At 38.7% G+C, this 21,886-nt stretch overlaps 1 protein-coding gene across 3 annotated transcripts in view; it reads right to left on the bottom strand.

The window, feature by feature from the left end:
• The window catches only part of LOC103042003 (cadherin-4), a 626,601-nt gene that overhangs the window by 27,360 nt on the left and 577,355 nt on the right, over nucleotides 1-21,886 (bottom strand). For all 3 annotated transcript variants that reach the window (XM_049463121.1, XM_049463120.1, XM_049463122.1), the window contains one exon: nucleotides 9,706-9,959. In XM_049463121.1, coding sequence (XP_049319078.1) covers nucleotides 9,706-9,959 — 254 coding nt within the window. The remainder of the gene's footprint in view (nucleotides 1-9,705; nucleotides 9,960-21,886) is intronic.

The following is a 21,886-nucleotide window of genomic DNA, read 5'->3' as shown; positions in this document are numbered from 1 at the left end:
GGAGGCTGGTTTGGAGCTGCTGGGTTTGTGACGGCTGGGTTTGTCAGTGAGACGGGTTCAGAGAGAGAGAGAGAGAGAGAGAGAGAGAGAGACGCTCACGGCGGTTTGGCAGCACCGCGTGTGAAGTCTCGTCTCATTAACGGCTGAAACGCCACAGAAAGACGTTGACACGCTTTACACACTTCACACAGAGATCTGCATGTTTACATGCCGTTTATGAAACAAAATGCTAAAAAGCAGCGTTTCCGTTTTTATGTCCGTCAGCAGTGATTAGATTCAGCTCAGAGACGAGATCAGTGCTGCTGGACTCCACAGCGCAGAATCACCACGTCTCAGACAGATACTGTCTCTCACACTTCATCACGCACATCTGCATCTTCCATCAGATCTCACTACATCTCCCACAATTCACCTGACCCTACCATTTAAACACAGGCCAGTGTTCAGCCTCAATTACTAGAGAACTACATAGAGGTGTCTGCATTAATAATGGGTTGGGATGACTGAGTTTAATTCTTTACACCAGGGGTCACTAATAGGCGGACCGATAAAATGATAAACTGATAAACTGATAAATTACTGAGAAGGATCTAATTCTGACCGTGTTCATTTAAAGCGGCGGAACGTTTATTGTCTTTATAGTTTAGGTGCTTTACAGCGCAGTAAACTCACAGACCAATCACGTGTGCTGTAAGATCACCAAACGATCTCCTCTGCCAATCAGATCTGTGCAGACGCGGAAGGGCGGAGCAACACAGGCGAAGCAGGCGGTGAGAAGTGGGAGAATAAAGCGAGAAAAGCTAATACAGATGGTGCGCACCAGAAAAATCATTAAAGTACTACCTTTATAAGACATACTAGTACTAGTGTTACTTGGAGGAATTAAAGAGAAACAATCGAGACAAGAGTGTAAAATATTCCACTTTACTCCACCTGATCAGAACAACTCCCTCTCTACTCCCAAAACAACCCTACCTCAAAACTAAGGCAACCCCCAGGGGACAAAAAGCATTGGCAACTTCCCCCATCAGTTTTACCCACAACATAATAAAGTCTGATACAGTAATAATATTTAAAAAAATAAAACTGCTGTTTTTTAAAAAAAATGCGGAACTTTGGCCGAGTTCAGCAAACATTTCTCCATATATTGTATGATTTATCATTCATGTAATTATTATCATGACAAGCTAAATCTAATATAAATAAAATTAAATAGAATAAATATAGCATTTTGAAACAAAGTGAACATACAGATTCACATTAATAGACTCGATATGTTGAATTATTGAGGGTGTTTCCATTTATTTTATGATAGGTTAATAATGTAATTATTGTGACAGGTCTGTTTAAAACAATACATATTGTTGAAATATACTAGAATGTGTAATTTGTTTTGTCTTTCAGTTGTTGATGACATTAATAAAACACTGACAGAACTACTACAGGCTTCTTCAATATACAGGATATAATACTGAATCATAACACAAGTTAAAAATGGCGACGGTCCGAACCTCAGCCTGATGAAATTTTCTCTAACTGGACCAAAATGAATTCTAATTAAATACCCCTGATTTACACTAACACTTCCCCAACCTATAAAAATCTATAAAAAACACATCTCCATTTTTGTGGATTTTTAGTTTACTACATAATTTGAACAGACATACTGTTCCTTACACTGTGTCAAAATTTCTTGATGAACGGACCAATAGAAACTCTTCAAAATGACCTGAAATAAACTCTTTCTACATTAACTTGCATTGAAAGTTTATAAGGTTTTTTTCTCTTCTGTAAAGTTGCTGTTTTGGAGATAAGTGTTTTTCATTGGACAGCGACGATATTCACGTTACAGAACTATATTTGTTATATATATATATTAATAGTTTTATGGCACATCAGTCACTTTTATAACCAATGTCACTGCACCTTGCACTTTGCTCTGTTAATTATTTAACGACCATTAGCAACTAAAGGTGTGACGAGATCTCGTGGCACGAGATCTCATGAGATTAAAACGTGATGATATTTCTCGTCAAGCTTAAACGTTGGGAAAAAAACAGTTTAACGTGGACTTTTTAAGAGGGATCTGGCAACACAGTAGTGATAGCAGTGAGTGTGGTGTCTGAGCAGTGAGAGCAGCTCTCAGCAGAAGAGGAAAATTCAGGCATTTGTATAGAAAATGCTTCTAAGTTGTATATCTTACAAAGATTTTGGTTTTGTATAAAATAATTGTAGCAAAAACAAACCTAACAAAAATAAAGTAACATATCAACAAAAATCTACTACAAATCTAAAGTGCAGTATTTTGTATTTTAATGCAGTTCTAATGTTAAGGACAGCGATGCTAGAACGCTAATCACCCTGAGGTTTGAGTTGAGGCATACTGGAGGAGATCTTTAACTCGACGGGAGAGATTTGGGGTAAAAAGAGAAGGTTTAAGGGAGAGAAAACAGAAAAATGAAAGAGAGAACCTGTCTCTCTTTCCTACCCTGGAGATCCAGCACTCCTTAATTACCCCAGATAAGGAATATCTGCAGTTAATTGCTGAGATGAAGATGGTGAACGCTTCAGAACAGAATTCACTCCATCATACCCTGTGCCCCTGTGCTAGCGTTAAGATTTAGCCGGGACAGGAATAAAATATACAGCAGAGGTTTAAATGAGAAGACACTTTAATAAATGTATTTTTCTTTTTTTTTACTCTTAAAGCAGCAGTCCTTATCTAATTAATATCTAATATTTCTCTCTTGGAATTGTAAAAATATATATTAAGATTACTAAACTTAAATGTAGACAAATTTTACATATTTTATGTGATTTTATCTCTTGAAATTGTCTCTTGAAATGTATATATGAAATAATGACTCGCATGCCTATACTGTATTAAAGCTCAGATATTCAGCTATGCAGTGTTCTACCTGTCAGCTTTCTTTTCTTTTTTTTAAATGTCTAATTTTTATCCCATTTTCTCCCCAATTTACAAGGTCAATTACCCAACCGACTCATTAGGACTCTCCCTATCACTAGTGATGCTCCAACACCAGGAGGGTTAAAGACTAACACACGCCTCCTCCGACACATGTGAAGTTAGACTCCGCCTCTTTTTGAACCTCTTTTTGCTGAGTAGCATCACAGCGCTAACACTCGGAGGAAAGCACAGCGACTCTGTGGTTCTGATACATCAGCTCACAGATGCAGCCTTGTGCTGATCCACATCACCCTAGGAGTGATGAGGGGAAAGAGAGAGCGCCATCTACTGTACTGTACCCACCCAGAGAGAGAGCAAGACCAACTGTGCTCTCTCAGGGCTCCGGCAGCTGATGGCAAGCTTTGACTCTGAGATTTTTCACATTTCTAACCTATTTTTATGGCTAGTCTTTTTAATGTGGTTACGCTGTCGTAAATGTTTTCGTTCAGAGTGTAAAAAATGGGTTAGTTCAGTTTTGACATTATTATTACTCTTTAAAATGTGAGAAATGGTAACAAAAATGAATTAAAACCCTTTCAGAGTTGCTGTACAGGCAAACTTATAACCGGTACTGCATGAACAGAGCAGCGGTTGGAGGCGAGGCCTGGGGGCTGGTGAATTGTGGGAGTTAATTTGCCAGTGGACAGCTCATTATGTTCAGGTGGTGTTCCGCAGTGTTTACCTGCCCGTCTCCCAGACTGCCTCTTTTACTCAGCCGTCCCAATCAGGAGCCTCAAACGGCCCCAGAAAAGCCTGAAATCCGCAAATAATCAGCCGTTTTCCTGCGTCAGCTTCAGCTCTAACGAGCAGCGCTGCAGCTCTGCAGCCCGAGACGTTCTGCACTCGTTTCTCAGCCGCTGTTAAAGGAACACCGCGCTCTCCAGCTGATTTATTTTTCATGTTGCTTCCAGGAAAACAGTCGTGGGGTTTCTCTTTAGTGGCGTTTTTAGAAAGAGCTTCAGTATCTTTAGGAAACGACTTGAAAGATCTGAATCAAGGCGTTCAGGACAGAGCGCACTAGAGCTCCACAAACTGAAGCTACTTTACCGTTTTTAGCAGAGGACAGAGAGACAGACAGGTCTGACCAGGAAGATGGAGACCTTAGCCAATCGTAAGCAAATAGAGCAAGTGAGCGAGAGACAGAGCGAGTGAGAGAGAGACAGAGCGAGTGAGAAAGAGTAAGACAGAGCAAGTAAGAGAGAGAGACAAAGCAAGTGAGAGAGAGACAGAGCAAGTGAGAGAGACAGAGCGAGTGAGAGAGACAGAGCAAGTAAGAGAGAGAGACAGAGCGAGTGAGAAAGAAAGAGAGAGCAAGAGAGAGAGAGACAGAGCAAGTGAGAGAGAGACAGAGCAAGTGAGAGAGAGACAGAGCAAGTGAGAGAGAGACAGAGCAAGTGAGAGAGAGACAGAGCACGTGAGAGAGAGACAGAGCGAGTGAGAGAGAGAGACAGAGCAAGTGAGAGAGAGACAGAGCGAGTGAGAGAGAGAGACAGAGCAAGTGAGAGAGAGACAGAGCAAGTAAGAGAGACAGAGCGAGTGAGAGAGAGACAGAGCGAGTGAGAGAGAGACAGAGCAAGTGAGAGAGAGACAGAGCAAGTGAGAGAGAGACAGAGCAAGTGAGAGACAGTGCGAGTGAGACAGAGGGAGAGAGACAAAGCGAGAGAGAGGGAGACAGGGCGAGTGACCACACTGCAGCCTAATGCAGATAGAGGACGAGATCCACGTCCTCCTGTACTGCCCACAGTACCAGACCCTCAGAGAGCCGTACTTTCAGCAGTTTAACAACATCAATCCTGCTTTCACATCTCTGTCCCATACTGATAAACTCAGAGACTATAACACTATCAGCCAATTACGCCTCAGCTCTACATCACCACAGAAATCAGCTCAATCAACAGACTAATCACAACTCTTCTTAAATTATTACAACATACAACACTGTTATTAATAACTTATTCATTTATTTTCATTTTTTATTATTTATTTATATGTACTTTTTTATGTAAGATGTGTTAATATATATATTTGTATATGTATTATGTTTTTTTTTTACCTTTTGTATATTAACTTCTTGTTTCATTGCTTTGGCAAAAGTTGTTAATTGCAATTCATGCCAATAAAGCTTTTTTAAATTGAAAATTGAAATTGAGAGACAGAGCAAGTAAGAGAGAGAGAGACAGAGCGAGTGAGAGAGAGGGAGGCAGCGAGAGAGAGAGGGAGAGACAGAGCAAGTAAGAGAGAGAGACAGAGGGAGTGAGAGAAAGACAGCACGAGTTAGCAAGAGAGAGAGAGGGAGAGACAGAGCAAGTAAGAGAGTGAGAGAGACAGAGGGAGAGAGAGAAAGACAGCGCGAGTTAGCGAGAGAGACAAAGCAAAAGAGAGAGAGAGACAGAGCAAGTAAGAGAGAGACAGCGAGTGAGAGAAAGACAGTGCGAGTTAGCAAAACACAGCACGAGTGAGAGAAAGACAGAGAGTGAAAAACACAGCAAGTGAGAGAAAGACAGCGTAAGTGAAAAAGCATGTTTTAGCGAGAGCAGCCAAGTAAGCATAGAAGATTTTAGCACATCGGTGGTATGTCGAAATTTTTAAATGACCAACAATTTGAATGATCATTAATTTGAATGATCATTAATTTGAATGATCACTGAAAAGAGGATCCGGCTGAGTTTTACTGAAGAGGAAAATCAGAGCTCAGTAGATCATTCACTCATAGTAAAACCAAAGAAACGAAGGAGTGAAGTTTCTGACAGAGAAACTCTCAATGTCTCTCTCTCTTTCTCTCTGACTGAACATAACCTGGAATCGGATTCATCCGCTCTGAAAGGAGACCGCATCACACCCGCCCAGTTTAAAATGATTCTTCCACATGATTCTTGGTGTAATTACCCATTCTCACCAGAGAGGCGCTAAATCCCCCAAATACCAAAACTTACGTAAATCACCTTTAATGGATTACACAAAAAAAAATGACCCAATTACTATTAAAACCATATGAATCACATGAGATACAGAGAGAGGAATAAACAGAGAGAGAGAAATATAGGAAGCAAGAGTAGTAGTGAGATAAAAGGAAGGCGGGAGATGAGAAAGAATAGAGAGAAGTATCTTTTACCTCATTATCCTTTATCAATCATTTCCCTTATTCTGAACTCCTTCCTCTGTTTCTATAATTTACTTCCTTTATATTCAGTCAGAATTCCAGAATGATGAGCAGAATATCTCTGAGGCAAATGTTTAATGCTTAAAGGAAAAAACATTCAAATAGAGAAAGATAGAAAGAGAGAGAGAGATAAATGGCGCAGCTGATGATTCCGGCATCTTCCGAAATTATAATGTACACCCAATTTACTCTCATTAGTAGTGAAATTAGCTGGTAAATTTGTTTAGATGACATCTCCCTCAGAGAGCGAGAAGGAAAACACTGCGTGAGCGAGAGAACAGGAAGGTAGAGAGATACAGACTCATCCTTCACGTCTGTGCGTCTACACTATTATATCATACACACCAACACTGTTAGCACTTCTGCTGCGGCTTTACGGCTTTTCTCCATCCCTCTCTCACCATCTGTCTATTCTTTATTTAGACAGTGGCTTTGAAGCAGCCTGACTCATTCCTGCACACTGTGCTGTCATGTTTCCTGCAACAATAATAACATTTATTGCACTATTTATTAATTTTGCTCTAACTATTACTAAAATATGAATACTAGTACTACAGCTCAGTTACACACAATTAAACCAACTCAACTCACCCGATAAAACAACAAATCTAACACAAACAAAGCCACTTTTACCTAACAAAACCAAGCAAGAAAAACAGAGCAAGCCTAACTCAACTAAAGCCAGTCTCCAGCAGCCAAAATCAACCCAAACCAAAAACATTATACCAATTACATCCATAAAAATACACTACCGAACTTGTCCAGATTCAACTAAACTGGCCCAACTATAGCCAAGACCACAATTAAAACTCCAACCAAACACTGCTCCACCCAGCCAAACACAACCAAACCCCACTAAACCCATCCAAAACCAACCCAAATTAAGCCCACCCTAAAAAATCATATACAGCTCAACTAAAGTCAACTCAAGCAACCAAAACCATACCAAACCTAATTAAACACACGTTTAATTACACCAATACAACCCTACCAAACCAAACTAAAGCCAACCCCCCAATCCAACCAACTCAAACCACCCAATGCCAAACCTGTCTCAATTCAACCAAATCAAATTAAGTAAAAACCATCAACCCTATTCAAACAAAGCCCAAAAAAAGCAAACACCACCAATCTAAACCAAACCCAACCCTACTACACCCAACATCTCCTAACCAATCACAGACAAACTCCAACCAAACCCTGCACCACCCAGCCAGACACAACCAAACCAAACCCAACTCAAGTCATGTTAAGCCGAACTTTAACCAAACCCTGCACCACCCAGACTCTACACAACTAAACTCTACTAAAACCCAACACCACCTAAACCATCAGAACCAAACTCCAACCAAATCAGAGCTAAACCCAGCCAGACACAACCAAAATTGTACTTCATCTCATATTGTCTTTTTTCTATGTTTAGAGTGTTTTATTGTGTTTTATTGTGTTTGGGTCACTCATTATGTTTATTGTTGGTGTTTTGGGGTTTATAACTCTGCCCTGCAGGAGAGAAAAACTAATATCGCTCTTTGTCATCATATAAAGTTCATGCCAAAAGTTTGGACACACCTTCTTCTCTTTTTCAGTGCCTTTTCTTTATTTTCATGACTATTTACATTGTAGATTCTCACTGAAGCATTGAAACTATGAATGAACACATGTGGAGTTTTATGTACTTAATAAAAAATGAGCTGAACCTCCACAGTCACCGGACCTGAACCCAATCCAGATCCAGGTTTGGGGTGAGCTGGAGCACAGAGTGAAGAAGACAAAGGAGCAACAAGTGCTAATAAACACCTCTGGGAACTCCTTCCTTCCTTCAAGACTGTTGGAAAACCTTTCATTTCAGGTGGCCACCTCTTGATACTCGTTGAGAGAATGATGCCAAGAGTGTGTAAAGCAGTAATCAGAGCAAAGGGGGGTTATTTTTTATTTTGAAGAAAGTAGAAAATAAAAACATGTTTTTTTAGTGATTTCACCTTTTTTTTGTTAAATACATAAAACTCCACATGTGTTCATTCATAGTTTTGATGCTTCAGTGAGAATCTACAATGTAAATAATCATGAAAATAAAGAAAACACACTGAAAAAGAGAAGGTGTGTCCAAACTTTTGGCCTGTACTGTATGATGTTAGTGTGCAGGGTTTGGGTCGGTGATGTTTTATACATGGCTTTATTTTTATCCCGGAGGTCAGGGAGTGTGTTATTGAGTCTGGATGCTTGTGTTTTTACAGCGATTGGGTTCTTGAGTAAACAGAACCGTAACTTGCAGGTAAAATGATGTCAAACAGCGGCTCCTTATGAGTATCAGCCGAGTAAACACTGAACTCAGCCCAGCTTTACTCTCAGTGTGTGGAGGACTCAGTAGAAAGGTTAGTGTGAGGTTTTAATGGGATATGTGATGGAAAGCAGGTTTACGAGCTGTTTGTGAGCACTGGGGGCTTTTTCAGTCAATTAATCAAAGTGAACAGCTGATCGTTAGGCCGTCAGACTGTAATCAGACTGTAAAACACTGAGAATCATGGATTTTTATATAAAGATAAACAGGGCTGCACTACATATCATTTCAGTAGTTTTAATAGTGTCAGGAAACACAATGTCAAATTACAAGCATATCATCGCTGTCCTATAAAAACACTTATCTCCATTTTTGTTGATTTTTGTTTTACTACATAATTTGAACAGACAAACTGTCCCTTACACTGTGCCAAACTTTCTTGATGAACAGACCAATAGAAACTCTTCAAAATGACCTGGAATAAACTCTTTTTACATTCACTCCCATTGAAAGTTTACAAGTTTTTTTTTCTCTCCTGTAAAGTTGCTGTTTTGGAGATGATATGCAAATTACTACCGTATTACATCTACCCAATGATGTTTATTTTACTCCCAAGATCGGTTATATGGAATGCAATATTAGTTATCATTTTCTATCATTTTTTTAAATAAAATAATGCAGCACCATAGAGGAGCCTGAATGTTCATTGTGCAAATTTTGTCATTCAAGTTCCATTTTACAAATACAGAGAATTTTGTATTATTACTAATCTAATTTAAGCCAAATAAAGCCATTTCCAACTAAGCCAACCTAACCCTCCCCAACAAAACAATTTTAATCCCAACTAAAGCCAACCCCACCAAGCCTAACCCATTTAAATTCAACAGCGCCAAACTACAGCAAACACCAACCCAATCGATCCAGCTATATTTAAGTGTACAAGAATTTAAACACATTTTGCCAGAAGTCAACGACTCAACACATCTTTAATATTAATTGGAATAAAATAAATGAGTGAGATAAGTAGTAGATACTGTAATGTAAAATGAAGATGGTGTATATTTTTCTTTGTATTAAAGTGTGACTAAACCCCCTGATTTTTGCTGACTCCACCCTCAGCTTAAATTTGAAAAATGCTTAAACAAAATGGAAGATGGGTGATGTATGGGTTTAGGGGCGGGGAAGGACGGAGTGCTGATTGGCTGAGCAGCGGTGAGAAAAAGACGATTGGACGTCATCAGGGGAAGGGATTATTGATTAACTGATCTGCATTTTCTCTTTAAGGAAACGGACTCTTACCGAATGCTCTGCTGCATGAAGGTATCGGGGTCCTTGGCTGCGAAGGTGGTGATGATGGTTCCAGCTGGAACGCCCTCCTCAAAGCGCACGGTTTTGGGGTTATCGGGGAAAACGGGCGCCTCGTTAACGTCCTTCACCGAGATGGTGAGTCCGGCCGTGTACTGAAGAGACGACTGGATCCCGTCAGCCAGAGGAGCCTGGTTAGATACCACCACCGTCAACATGAACGCCCGGTTCATCTCAAAATCCACCGGCTGCAGAGAAACACAGAGATACTATCACTCTTAATGCCTCTTTACTCTTATACATCTCAGTTAAAGGATTATAGAAGCTGTATGAAGCCTAATAAGCAGCGGGGGGTCAGAGGTCAGAGCTCTGGGTTATTGATCAGAGAGCTGCTGGGTTAATACCTGCATGTGCTAAAGCTGTTACGACTGGGCCCTTGAGCATGGAAGTACAGTGGCATGTCTGATCTCAGCATTTTAACCTGGTTAATGCAGGAAATAAATCTCCTCTTACTGTAGTAGTAGTAGTAAAAAAAAAGTAATTAACTTTGAATTATAGTAAAAGTGCCGCAATACGAAAAACTATGGATCTCCCAATCACATTTTTTAGAGTCACTCAATTTTACAGGGTTCTTTACGGTCATGAAAAACCTGGAAAAATGATAGAATTTAAAAAATAGCAATTTCCAGGCCTGGATAAGTTTTGGAAAAATAAAAAATACCCAGAAAGTTTGAGAAAAGTCATGGAAATTTGGTCTACAAATTAATGTAGCTCTCAGGATCTGACACACATTTTTATTATTAAAGATTGTGTGTCAACATTTTTATCAGTTTTATTTTATACCTTTAAATTATATCAATTACAATTATAGTTTTAGTTGAATTTTGGTTTTGTTCATATTTGCACTGTCGTTTTAAAAATTGTATGGTCATGGAAATTTGCCTTGGAAGCATGAACAAGTCATGAAAAAATCATGGAAATGTATTGGTTAAATTGTGTATGAACCCTGATTTTAGATTTAAAAAATAAAAATAAATAAATAATAATAATAATAATAATAATAATTAAAAAAAGGAAAGAAAATGAACTATGCACTAAGCAATGCAAGAGAACAAATAAAGAACAGAAAATGTGGTAAATTGTGGTAAAATGAGCGAATTCTGTCGGTACTACAGTGTACCGAAATGTCTATAAAAAATTGGGTACCCTTTTTCGATACTTTGCATAAATGTTCCAAACACGGAGAAATGCATGCAGCAAGGTAAAAAAAAAACAATCATAATACTGCCCTTTTAGGTGATTGAAACCACTAATATAATAGTATTTAGTTTTTGTCAATGCAATGCTTTTTAAAAGAACTCTTAAAGCTGAGATAGGGAAAAGGGGCAAATATGAATAGTTTAAGCACAAGCATTGATTTTTGTTTAATAAATTGCCATAAACATGCTCATTGTTTTTGTTTTAACAAGATCCAGAAACATGGAGTCTCTCATGATGACATGAGAATCACTCACGTCAGCTGTTATTTAAATACTTTGTGTGAATAATTATTTATTTATTTTTTATATTTTTTGGTTACAATTTAAAAAAAGGTGTTGAAAAAAGTATCGCTTGGGTATCGGTATTAAATTCAAAGTATTGTATCTGTAAAATTTTTAAAACAATACCCAGCTCTAGAGGTAATTAATAAGTAATGTGCAAACAGGAATTTTAGTAACAAAAATAACAAAAACTTCCATTTTCTGATAAAATCATGAGTCGTAAGTCAACATAAGAGCATCCATATGCAGAGGAAGTCCCAGCACTTCAGCTAAACAACACAAACCTAATGTTAGATCTGAGTTCTGACTAAAGATCTGACTTTAAAGAAGAATTATTTTATTGAACACAGATTATAAACTAAATAAACTGTACCTGCCAGACAAATGATTAGTTTTTTATATTCTTTAAAAAAACAAAATAATAAGTCGTCTCAAGTCCCAGAGCTGAGTGTGTAAACGTGATCTGAGAGCACTAACCCCCTGTATGAGGAAAGTGGTACTAAGGCTGAGCCAGCACTACTTCAAAAACGTATAACTTACAGGTACAGCTTACTTTCTCCTTCACAGATACTGCTGTGAGGTGCATTCTGGGATATCGGACTGTAAGAATTCCTGTAAGTCACCTTCTATACATCCTTGATAATGATAAAGAACACATCCGGGTATTTATAGTAAATTTGTCTAACTGCAAACTAAACTGGAAAATATGGATGGATGGATATTTTATTGATCCCTGAGGGGAAATTCTACACATCCAGCAGCAGGTATAATACAAAAATATAAAATATAAAGATACATATAAATACAATCAAATAAAATAGAATGCTGAAGAATACAGTCTTTAGTGTGTGTAATGTAGAATGGAGGTAGTGCAGTTGAACAATATACAGTGAACACCAGTTGATAAAGTGCATAAAGTGAGGATAACTGATGTCAGCCATACAGGCCACCCAACTCCTGGTGCAAGCGGTCGTCATCTCACGCCTCGACTACTGCAATGCCCTGCTAACTGGCCTCCCGTCCTGTGTAGTAAAACCACTCCAGATGATCCAGAACGCAGCAGCACGTCTGGTCTTCAACCAGCCAAAACGGGCACATGTCACCCCGCTGCTCATTGAGCTCCACTGGCTACCAGTTGATGCTCGCATCAAATTCAAAACTCTTACAATCGCCTACAAGGTGATACAGAACAGCTCCTTCCTACCTGCACTCGCTCCTGAAGGCTTACGCTACCTCCCGGCCGCTGCGCTCCTCCAGTGAACGTCGCCTCGCTTTACCAAACAAACATTCACACAAAGCAATCCAGACTGTTCTCATACAGAGTTCCCCAATGGTGGAACAAACTACCTTCCACTACCAGATCAGGAGAATCTCTCACTATCTTTAATAAACTCCTGAAGACAGAGCTCTTCAAAGAGCACTTACTCTCCTAACACCTCTAACTAACTACCTTCTACTACCAGATCAGGAGAATCTCTCGCTATCTTTAATAAACTCCTGAAGACAGAGCTCTTCAAAGAGCACTTACTCTCCTAACACCTCTAACTAACTACCTTCTACTACCAGATCAGGAGAATCTCTCACTATCTTTAATAAACTCCTGAAGACAGAGCTCTTCAAAGAGCACTTACTCTCCTAACACCTCTAACTAACTACCTTCCACTACCAGATCAGGAGAATCTCTCACTATCTTTAATAAACTCCTGAAGACAGAGCTCTTCAAAGAGCACTCACTCTCCTAACACCTCTAACTAACTACCTTCTACTACCAGATCAGGAGAATCTCTCACTATCTTTCAGAAACTCCTGAAGACAGAGCTCTTCAAAGAGCACTTACTCTCCTAACACCTCTAACTAACTACCTTCTACTACCAGATCAGGAGAATCTCTCGCTATCTTTAATAAACTCCTAAAGACAGAGCTCTTCAAAGAGCACTTACTCTCCTAACACCTCTAACTAACTACCTTCTACTACCAGATCAGGAGAATCTCTCACTATCTTTAATAAACTCCTGAAGACAGAGCTCTTCAAAGAGCACTTACTCTCCTAACACCTCTAACACACTAACTACTTCTAACCCCATTTCCTTCTTCCTCTCCTTCACTCCTCTATCCTATTATTCCCCTTTGTCCTCCTTTTATCCCTATCCAAAGATGTTTTACCTTTAAACTTATTTTACATTGTACTTGACTATTGTAAGTCGCTTTGGACAAAAGCATCTGCCAAATGTAATGTAATGTAATGTAATGTAATACAGAAAGTGCAAATACTCAGTTATATAATAATTTAAATTCAGCAGTGCTAAAGATACGTAAACAGTAGATGAATGAACTAGTGAATGAACTACTAGTGCAAAAAAGGGTAGAACTGTAAAAATAGTGTTATAGGCATCAGCATGTATAAATATAACAGCAAATATAACAAAACTAGAGCTGTGATTGATGATGTTCCCAGAAGAACACAAGTACAGAGAAAAACGCAGATTGAGAAACATATATAATGTCTGTTCTGAATTCTGACATAAGATCTGACTTTAAAGAAGGATTATTATAATGAACACAAATGATTTTTAACTCTGCTGAGCAGACGAATGATCAGTTTATTATATAAATAAAAAAAAAAAAAAGACTATATCGTTCCAAGTCCCAGACCGGAGTGTGTTAATGTGATATAAGAGCACTACCCCCTGTACGAGAGAGAGAGAGAGAGAGAGAGAGAGGGAGAGAGAGAGAGAGAGTATATCATTACTGAAAGAATGGTCTGTGTCTCCGTTGTGTCTCTGTGTTTCTAAGTGTGTTTGCCTGAGATTTCCGACAGCAACCAAGAAAATGATCCCTGCAGGGAATAGAGAGGAGAATCATCACATTACAGCAGACATCATACCGTCTCCTCCAGACAACCAATAAACACGCAGTCCGTTTATCTGCCCTGTGAGATACCACAGCCAATCAGAACCGCTTAATTAAACTGCTCCCCATTCAGACATGCAGCCTGAATACATCTCACTGCGCTGAAATTCAACAATACAGATATACTGAAGAAACGGCCTCATTTCAGTACTACTGAAATACCACAACTCACAACGCATCATTTATCAATCCATCAATTCATTTCTCCTGCTGTTCAGAAGCACGTTAAAGCCATTACGCATTTATATTACAAAACAAAGAGCATTTCACATATTTACGTCTGTTGTAGGCCACAGGTCGACCTCGGGAGCGACAGATTTTTGAGTATATAGTATCATTCCGCTCTGCGGGCGTCTCTGTTACGTAGTTTTAAGGCGTATAAAGTTTGGTGTATAGAGAGTATTGTCGGGCGGCTCGTCTCTGTTATGTAGTTTTAAGGCGTATAAAGTGCGTATAAAATTTGGTGTATAGCGAGTATAGAGTATTGTTAGATAGATACTTTATTTATCCCGAAGGAAATTTAGGAATTTTGTTCCGTTCTGTTACGTAGTTTTAAGGCGTATAAAGTTTGGTGTATAGCAAGTATACAGTATTGTTCCGCTCTGTTACGTAGTTTTAAGGCGTATATAGTTTGGTGTATAGCGAGTATAGAGTATTGTCGGGCGGCTCGTCTCTGTTATGTAGTTTTAAGGCGTATAAAGTTTGGTGTATAGCGGGTATGGAGTATTGTTCTGCTCTGTTATGTAGTTTTAAGGCGTATAAAGTTTGGTGTATAGCGGGTATAGAGTATTGTTCCGCTCTGTTACGTAGTTTTAAGGAGTATAAAGTTTGGTGTATAGCGAGTATAGAGTATTGTCGGGCGGCTCGTCTCTGTTTTGTATATTTAAGGCGTATAAATTTTGGTGTATAGCGAGTATATAGTATTGTCGGGCGGCTCGTCTCTGTTATGTAGTTTTAAGGCGTATAAAGTTTGGTGTATAGCGGGTATAGAGTATTGTTCCGCTCTGTTATGTAGTTTTAAGGCGTATATAGTTTGGTGTATAGCGGGTATAGTGTATTGTCAGGCGGCTCGTCTCTGTTATGTAGTTTTAAGGCGTATAAAGTTTGGTGTATAGCGGGTATAGAGTATTGTTCCGCTCTGTTACATAGTTTTAAGGCGTATAAAGTTTGGTGTATAGCTAGTATAGAGTATTGTTCCGCTCTGTTACATAGTTTTAAGGTGTATAAAGTTTGGTGTATAGCGAGTATAGAGTATTGTTCCGCTCTGTTATGTAGTTTTAGGGCGTATAAAGTTTCTTGTATAGCGAATATAGAGTATTGTCGGGCGGCTCGTCTCTGTTACGTAGTTTAAAGGCGTATAAAGTTTGGTGTATAGCGGGTATAGAGTATTGTTCCACTCTGTTATGTAGTTTTAGGGCGTATAAAGTTTGGTGTATAGCGGGTATGGAGTATTGTTCTGCTCTGTTATGTAGTTTTAAGGCGTATAAAGTTTGGTGTATAGCGGGTATGGAGTATTGTTCTGCTCTGTTATGTAGTTTTAAGGCGTATAAAGTTTGGTGTATAGCGGGTATAGAGTATTGTTCTGCTCTGTTATGTAGTTTTAAGGCGTATAAAGTTTGGTGTATAGCGGGTATAGAGTATTGTCGGGCGGCTCGTCTCTGTTATGTAGTTTTAAGGCGTATATAGTTTGGTGTATAGCGGGTATAGAGTATTGTCGGGCGGCTCGTCTCTGTTATGTAGTTTTAAGGCGTATATAGTTTGGTGTATAGCGGGTATAGAGTATTGTCGGGCGGCTCGTCTCTGTTATGTAGTTTTAAGGCGTATAAAGTTTGGTGTATAGCGGGTATGGAGTATTGTTCTGCTCTGTTATGTAGTTTTAAGGCGTATAAAGTTTGGTGTATAGCGGGTATAGAGTATTGTTCCGCTCTGTTATGTAGTTTTAGGGCGTATAAAATTTGGTGTATAGCGGGTATAGAGTATTGTTCCGCTCTGTTATGTAGTTTTAGGGCGTATAAAGTTTGGTGTATAGCGGGTATAGAGTATTGTTCTGCTCTGTTATGTAGTTTTAGGGCGTATAAAGTTTGGTGTATAGCGGGTATAGAGTATTGTTCTGCTCTGTTATGTAGTTTTAGGGCGTATAAAGTTTGGTGTATAGCGGGTATAGAGTATTGTCGGGCGGCTCGTCTCTGTTACGTAGTTTTAAGGCGTATAAAGTTTGGTGTGTAGCGAGTACAGAGTATTGTTCCGCTCTGTTATGTAGTTTTAGGGCGTATAAAGTTTGGTGTATAGCGAGTATAGAGTATTGTCGGGCGGCTCGTCTCTGTTACGTAGTTTTAAGGCGTATAAAGTTTGGTGTATAGCGGGTATAGAGTATTGTTCCGCTCTGTTATGTAGTTTTAGGGCGTATAAAGTTTGGTGTATAGCGGGTATAGAGTATTGTTCCGCTCTGTTACGTAGTTTTAAGGCGTATAAAGTTTGGTGTATAGCAGGTATAGAGTATTGTTCTGCTCTGTTATGTAGTTTTAGGGCGTATAAAGTTTGGTGTATAGCGGGTATAGAGTATTGTCGGGCGGCTCGTCTCTGTTATGTAGTTTTAGGGCGTATAAAGTTTGGTGTATAGCGAGTATAGAGTATTGTTCCGCTCTGTTATGTAGTTTTAAGGCGTATATAGTTTGGTGTATAGTGGGTATAGAGTATTGTTCCGCTCTGTTATGTAGTTTTAAGGCGTATATAGTTTGGTGTATAGCGAGTATAGAGTATTGTTCCGCTCTGTTATGTAGTTTTAAGGCGTATATAATTTGGTGTATAGCGGGTATAGAGTATTGTTCCGCTCTGTTATGTAGTTTTAAGGCGTATATAGTTTGGTGTATAGTGGGTATAGAGTATTGTTCCGCTCTGTTATGTAGTTTTAAGGCGTATATAGTTTGGTGTATAGTGGGTATAGAGTATTGTTCTGCTCTGTTATGTAGTTTTAAGGCGTATATAGTTTGGTGTATAGTGGGTATAGAGTATTGTTCTGCTCTGTTATGTAGTTTTAAGGCGTATATAGTTTGGTGTATAGTGGGTATAGAGTATTGTTCTGCTCTGTTATGTAGTTTTAAGGCGTATATAGTTTGGTGTATAGTGGGTATAGAGTATTGTTCCGCTCTGTTATGTAGTTTTAAGGCGTATATAGTTTGGTGTATAGCGGGTATAGAGTATTGTCGGGCGGCTCGTCTCTGTTATGTAGTTTTAGGGCGTATATAGTTTGGTGTATAGTGGGTATAGAGTATTGTTCCGCTCTGTTATGTAGTTTTAAGGCGTATAAAGTTTGGTGTATAGCAGGTATAGAGTATTGTTCTGCTCTGTTATGTAGTTTTAAGGCGTATATAGTTTGGTGTATAGTGGGTATAGAGTATTGTTCCGCTCTGTTATGTAGTTTTAAGGCGTATATAGTTTGGTGTATAGTGGGTATAGAGTATTGTTCCGCTCTGTTATGTAGTTTTAAGGCGTATATAGTTTGGTGTATAGTGGGTATAGAGTATTGTCGGGCGGCTCGTCTCTGTTAGTGGAGCTGATTAATCTCGGCGGGGCCGGCGCTCCTTCACCTGTGATTGCGAGTGGTGCACTGAGCCGAGCTGACAGCGGTTAAAACATTCACGCTCGCTGTTTTGACCTGAGCTGTGTTCGCCCGTCTTTAGGGGTCAGAGGTCGGCGTTGCCACGGTTACCTCGGGGAGAGGGCGGCGGCGAGGCGTGAACGAAAGCGACAGCTCTGAGTCGCTTTAATGAAGACGAGTTCAAGCGGGAACAGGAGCAGCACTGTTCAGCCAATCAGCCGGCATGCAAATAGACAGGCCTGCCTCTGTGTGTGTGTGTGTGTGTGTGTGTGTGTGGGCGAATGTTAACATCATTGTTTTAATGGTGAACACACTGCTCTGCTATTGTGTAACACACACACACACACACACACACATACACACACTTGTGTTCTATTATAGAACATCTGGACAGGTGATGATCTAGTTTGGGAATAAATAGTTCATTTATTCAAAAAAAAGAATAAAGCATGAATAAAACATGATATAAAAGTGCCGCTTCAGAATAAAAGTGGGCGGAGCTGCAGTGTTTTAAGCTAAGCTAAAGGCCTGATCAAACATGTAGGTTTTTAGTCTGGATTTAAAAGTGTTTATTGTTGGGCCTGTAGTTAAACAGAAGCGCTTTACTCACCTAAAAACAGTTTTCAGGAGAGAAATTTGTGTAGATTAACATCCAGCACTCTTTTGAGTCTTTTTTTATTACAGTTTCTTTTACTTAGCTTAGTTTTACTTAACTTTGTTAGCTACCCCCCCACCCCACACAGAGGCGAGACCTGCTGAATTAGAAGTTCCTTATAATCTCTCTTTAAATGCACCATATGTATGAAAATAGAGCAGAAAATACAGTTACTGATAATAATAATAATAATAATATATTATAATAATACGGTGCGCCCCATAGTGCGAAAAATGCGGTATAAAATGCATTCTCGATTTTTGGAAACCATAAAGAATTTATAGTGCGAAAAATACGTTAATCAGAACATCTGGACAGGTGGTGATCTATTCTGTAAATAGATTTTGAGATTATGTGAGTTTGTGTGTAAGCAACGTTGTTTTAATGATTGCATTATATGTGTGTGTGTGTGTGTGTGTGTGTGTGTGTGTATTAGCATTTTACAGCTGATCAGTAGTGACAGACGGTTGTTATATAAAGCATGCACACACACATTAAAGATGAAGCTGAATTAGAAGTGACAGGGATGAAAGCGAGGATGAAACAAGAGCTGTGAGTGTGTGTGTGTGTGTGTGTGTGTGTGTGTGTGAAGGGAAGAAGGAGGTGTTAAGAAGCAGCTGTCAAGGCAACAGAAATGTTTCCACACTGGTGCTGATCTCACTCTCACACACTTCCCTCACTGTTAAAACTCTACCTGCTGCAGTGAAATAAAGCTTTATTTATTTATTCATGCACAAATATGTGTGGACACCCCATTAAATGAATTCTACACACTACACTCATTTAATTTCCACTCATTTTTAGCACAGATGTGTAAATTAAATGAACACACAGCTTGTTAAGACCCTGATGGTGGTCAGTTTGTTAAAAAGATCATACAATGATGCCCTCATTGGCTCTTTAAAGTTTATTAACTGGGTCAAATGTCCTAAAGAGCATCATAGATGCATAGCTAGTAGTCAGTGATCTCTCACCAGGAGGTACACTACCCAACAGTAGCCTATAAGTGTCTTTTACAGGGCAGCAGGGAAGCAGTTTAATGCCCTCCCCACCTGTAATCATGTATATACCATCTCAAAAAGTTAGAATATCATTAAAAAGTTACTTTATTTCAGTAATTCAGTTGAAAATGTGAAACTCATATTATATAGGTGTATTAAACACAGAGTGATCTATTTTAAGCCTTTATTATGGCTCACAGCCAATGAAAACCCCAAAAATCAGAGTCTCAGAAAATTAGAATATTATATAATAAGACCAGTTGGTACTTTTGGTACACAGTGTGGGCAGTGTGCCAAGTCCTGCTGGAAAATGAAATCCACATCTCCATAAACGTTGTCAGCAGAGTGATGGTTTGGAGAGGCATGTCTGTCATCTGCTGGTGTTGATCCACTGTGTTTTATTATCAAGTCTAAAGTCAGTGCAGTTTTGTTTCCCCACAAAATCTTACAGCACTTCATATCTTACAGCTTCCCTCTGCTGATAACAACTTTTATAGAGATGAGGATTTAATTTTCCAGCAGGACTTGGCACACTGCCCACACTGAGTACCAAAAGTACCAATTAACATTCTAATTTTCTTCTTAGACACTGATTTTTCATTTTTTTAATTGTGTTTAATACATCTATATAATATATGAGTTTCACATTTTCAACTGAATTACTGAAATAAAGTAACTTTTCAATGATATTAAATTTTTTTGAGACCTAAATGCATGCTCAGTTTTATCTATCTATCTATAATTAGAATTTTATGCACATACATTGACTTTACAACAGTTTCTGCAAATTATGTTAGATTGTAATACAGTACTCATAATTCCACTATACTACAGTTTTTACTATTTTAGTTGAGTTAAATTAGAATACAGTAACCCTAATTTCAGCATTAGTAAACTTTCTGTTTTGTTAATTGAGTTAGATTGGATTACATTAACTGTAATTTCACTATACTTCATTTTCTGCTCTATCTATCCATCCATCCATCCATCCATCCATCCATCCATCTACCCATCTGTCTGTCCATTTAAATCTCCGTCATTCCATCCGTCCGTCCGTTTATATCTATCTATCTATCTATCTATCTATCTATCTATCTATCTATCTATCTATCTATCTATCCATCCATCCATCCATCCATCCATCCATCCATCCATCCATCCATCTACCCGTCTGTCTGCCCATTTAAATCTCCGTCATTCCATCCGTCCGTCCGTCTGTTTATATCTCCGTCTATCTATCTATCTATCTATCTATCTATCTATCTATCTATCTATATATCCATCCATCTATCTACCCGTCTGTCTGTCCATTTAAATCTCCGTCATTCCATCCGTCCGTCCGTCTGTTTATATCTCCGTCTATCTATCTATCTATTCATCTATCTATCTATCTATCTATCTATCTATCTATCCATCCATCCATCTACCCGTCTGTCTGCCCATTTAAATCTCCGTCATTCCATCCGTCTGTCTGTTTATATCTCCGTCTATCTATCTATCTATCTATCTATCTATCTATCTATCTATCTATCCATCCATCCATCCATCCATCCATCCATCCATCCATCCATCTACCCGTCTGTCTGCCCATTTAAATCTCCGTCATTCCATCCGTCCGTCCGTCTGTTTATATCTCCGTCTATCTATCTATCTATCTATCTATCTATCTATCTATCTATCTATCTATCTATATATCCATCCATCTATCTACCCGTCTGTCTGTCCATTTAAATCTCCGTCATTCCATCCGTCCGTCCGTCTGTTTATATCTCCGTCTATCTATCTATCTATTCATCTATCTATCTATCTATCTATCTATCTATCTATCTATCTATCTATCTATCTATCTATCTATCTATCTATCCATCCATCCATCTACCCGTCTGTCTGCCCATTTAAATCTCCGTCATTCCATCCGTCTGTCTGTTTATATCTCCGTCTATCTATCTATCTATCTATCTATCTATCTATCTATCTATCTATCTATCTATCCATCCATCCATCCATCCATCCATCCATCCATCCATCCATCCATCCATCCATCCATCTACCCGTCTGTCTGCCCATTTAAATCTCCGTCATTGCATCCGTCCGTCCGTTTCTATCTATCTATCTATCTATCTATCTATCTATCTATCTATCTATCTATCTATCTGTCCGTCTGTCCGACCGTCCGTCCGTCTATTTAAATCTCCATCCATCCATCCATCCATCCATCCATCCATCCATCCATCCATCCATCCGTCCATCCGTCTGTCCATCATTTTAATGCACATGCATTGACTTTACTACAGTTTCTGCAAATTATATCTAAATATATTTTATATCTAAATATATTTTATATCTAAATATATTTTATATCTGAATATATTTTATATCTAAATATATGTTATATCTAAATATATTTTATATCTAAATATATTTTATATCTGAATATATTTTATATCTGAATATATTTTATATCTAAATA

This window comes from Astyanax mexicanus, chromosome 13, assembly GCF_023375975.1.
Source record: "Astyanax mexicanus isolate ESR-SI-001 chromosome 13, AstMex3_surface, whole genome shotgun sequence".
NCBI classification, from domain to species: Eukaryota; Metazoa; Chordata; class Actinopteri; order Characiformes; family Acestrorhamphidae; genus Astyanax; species Astyanax mexicanus.
This window is presented reverse-complemented; position numbering and strand designations above follow the sequence as displayed.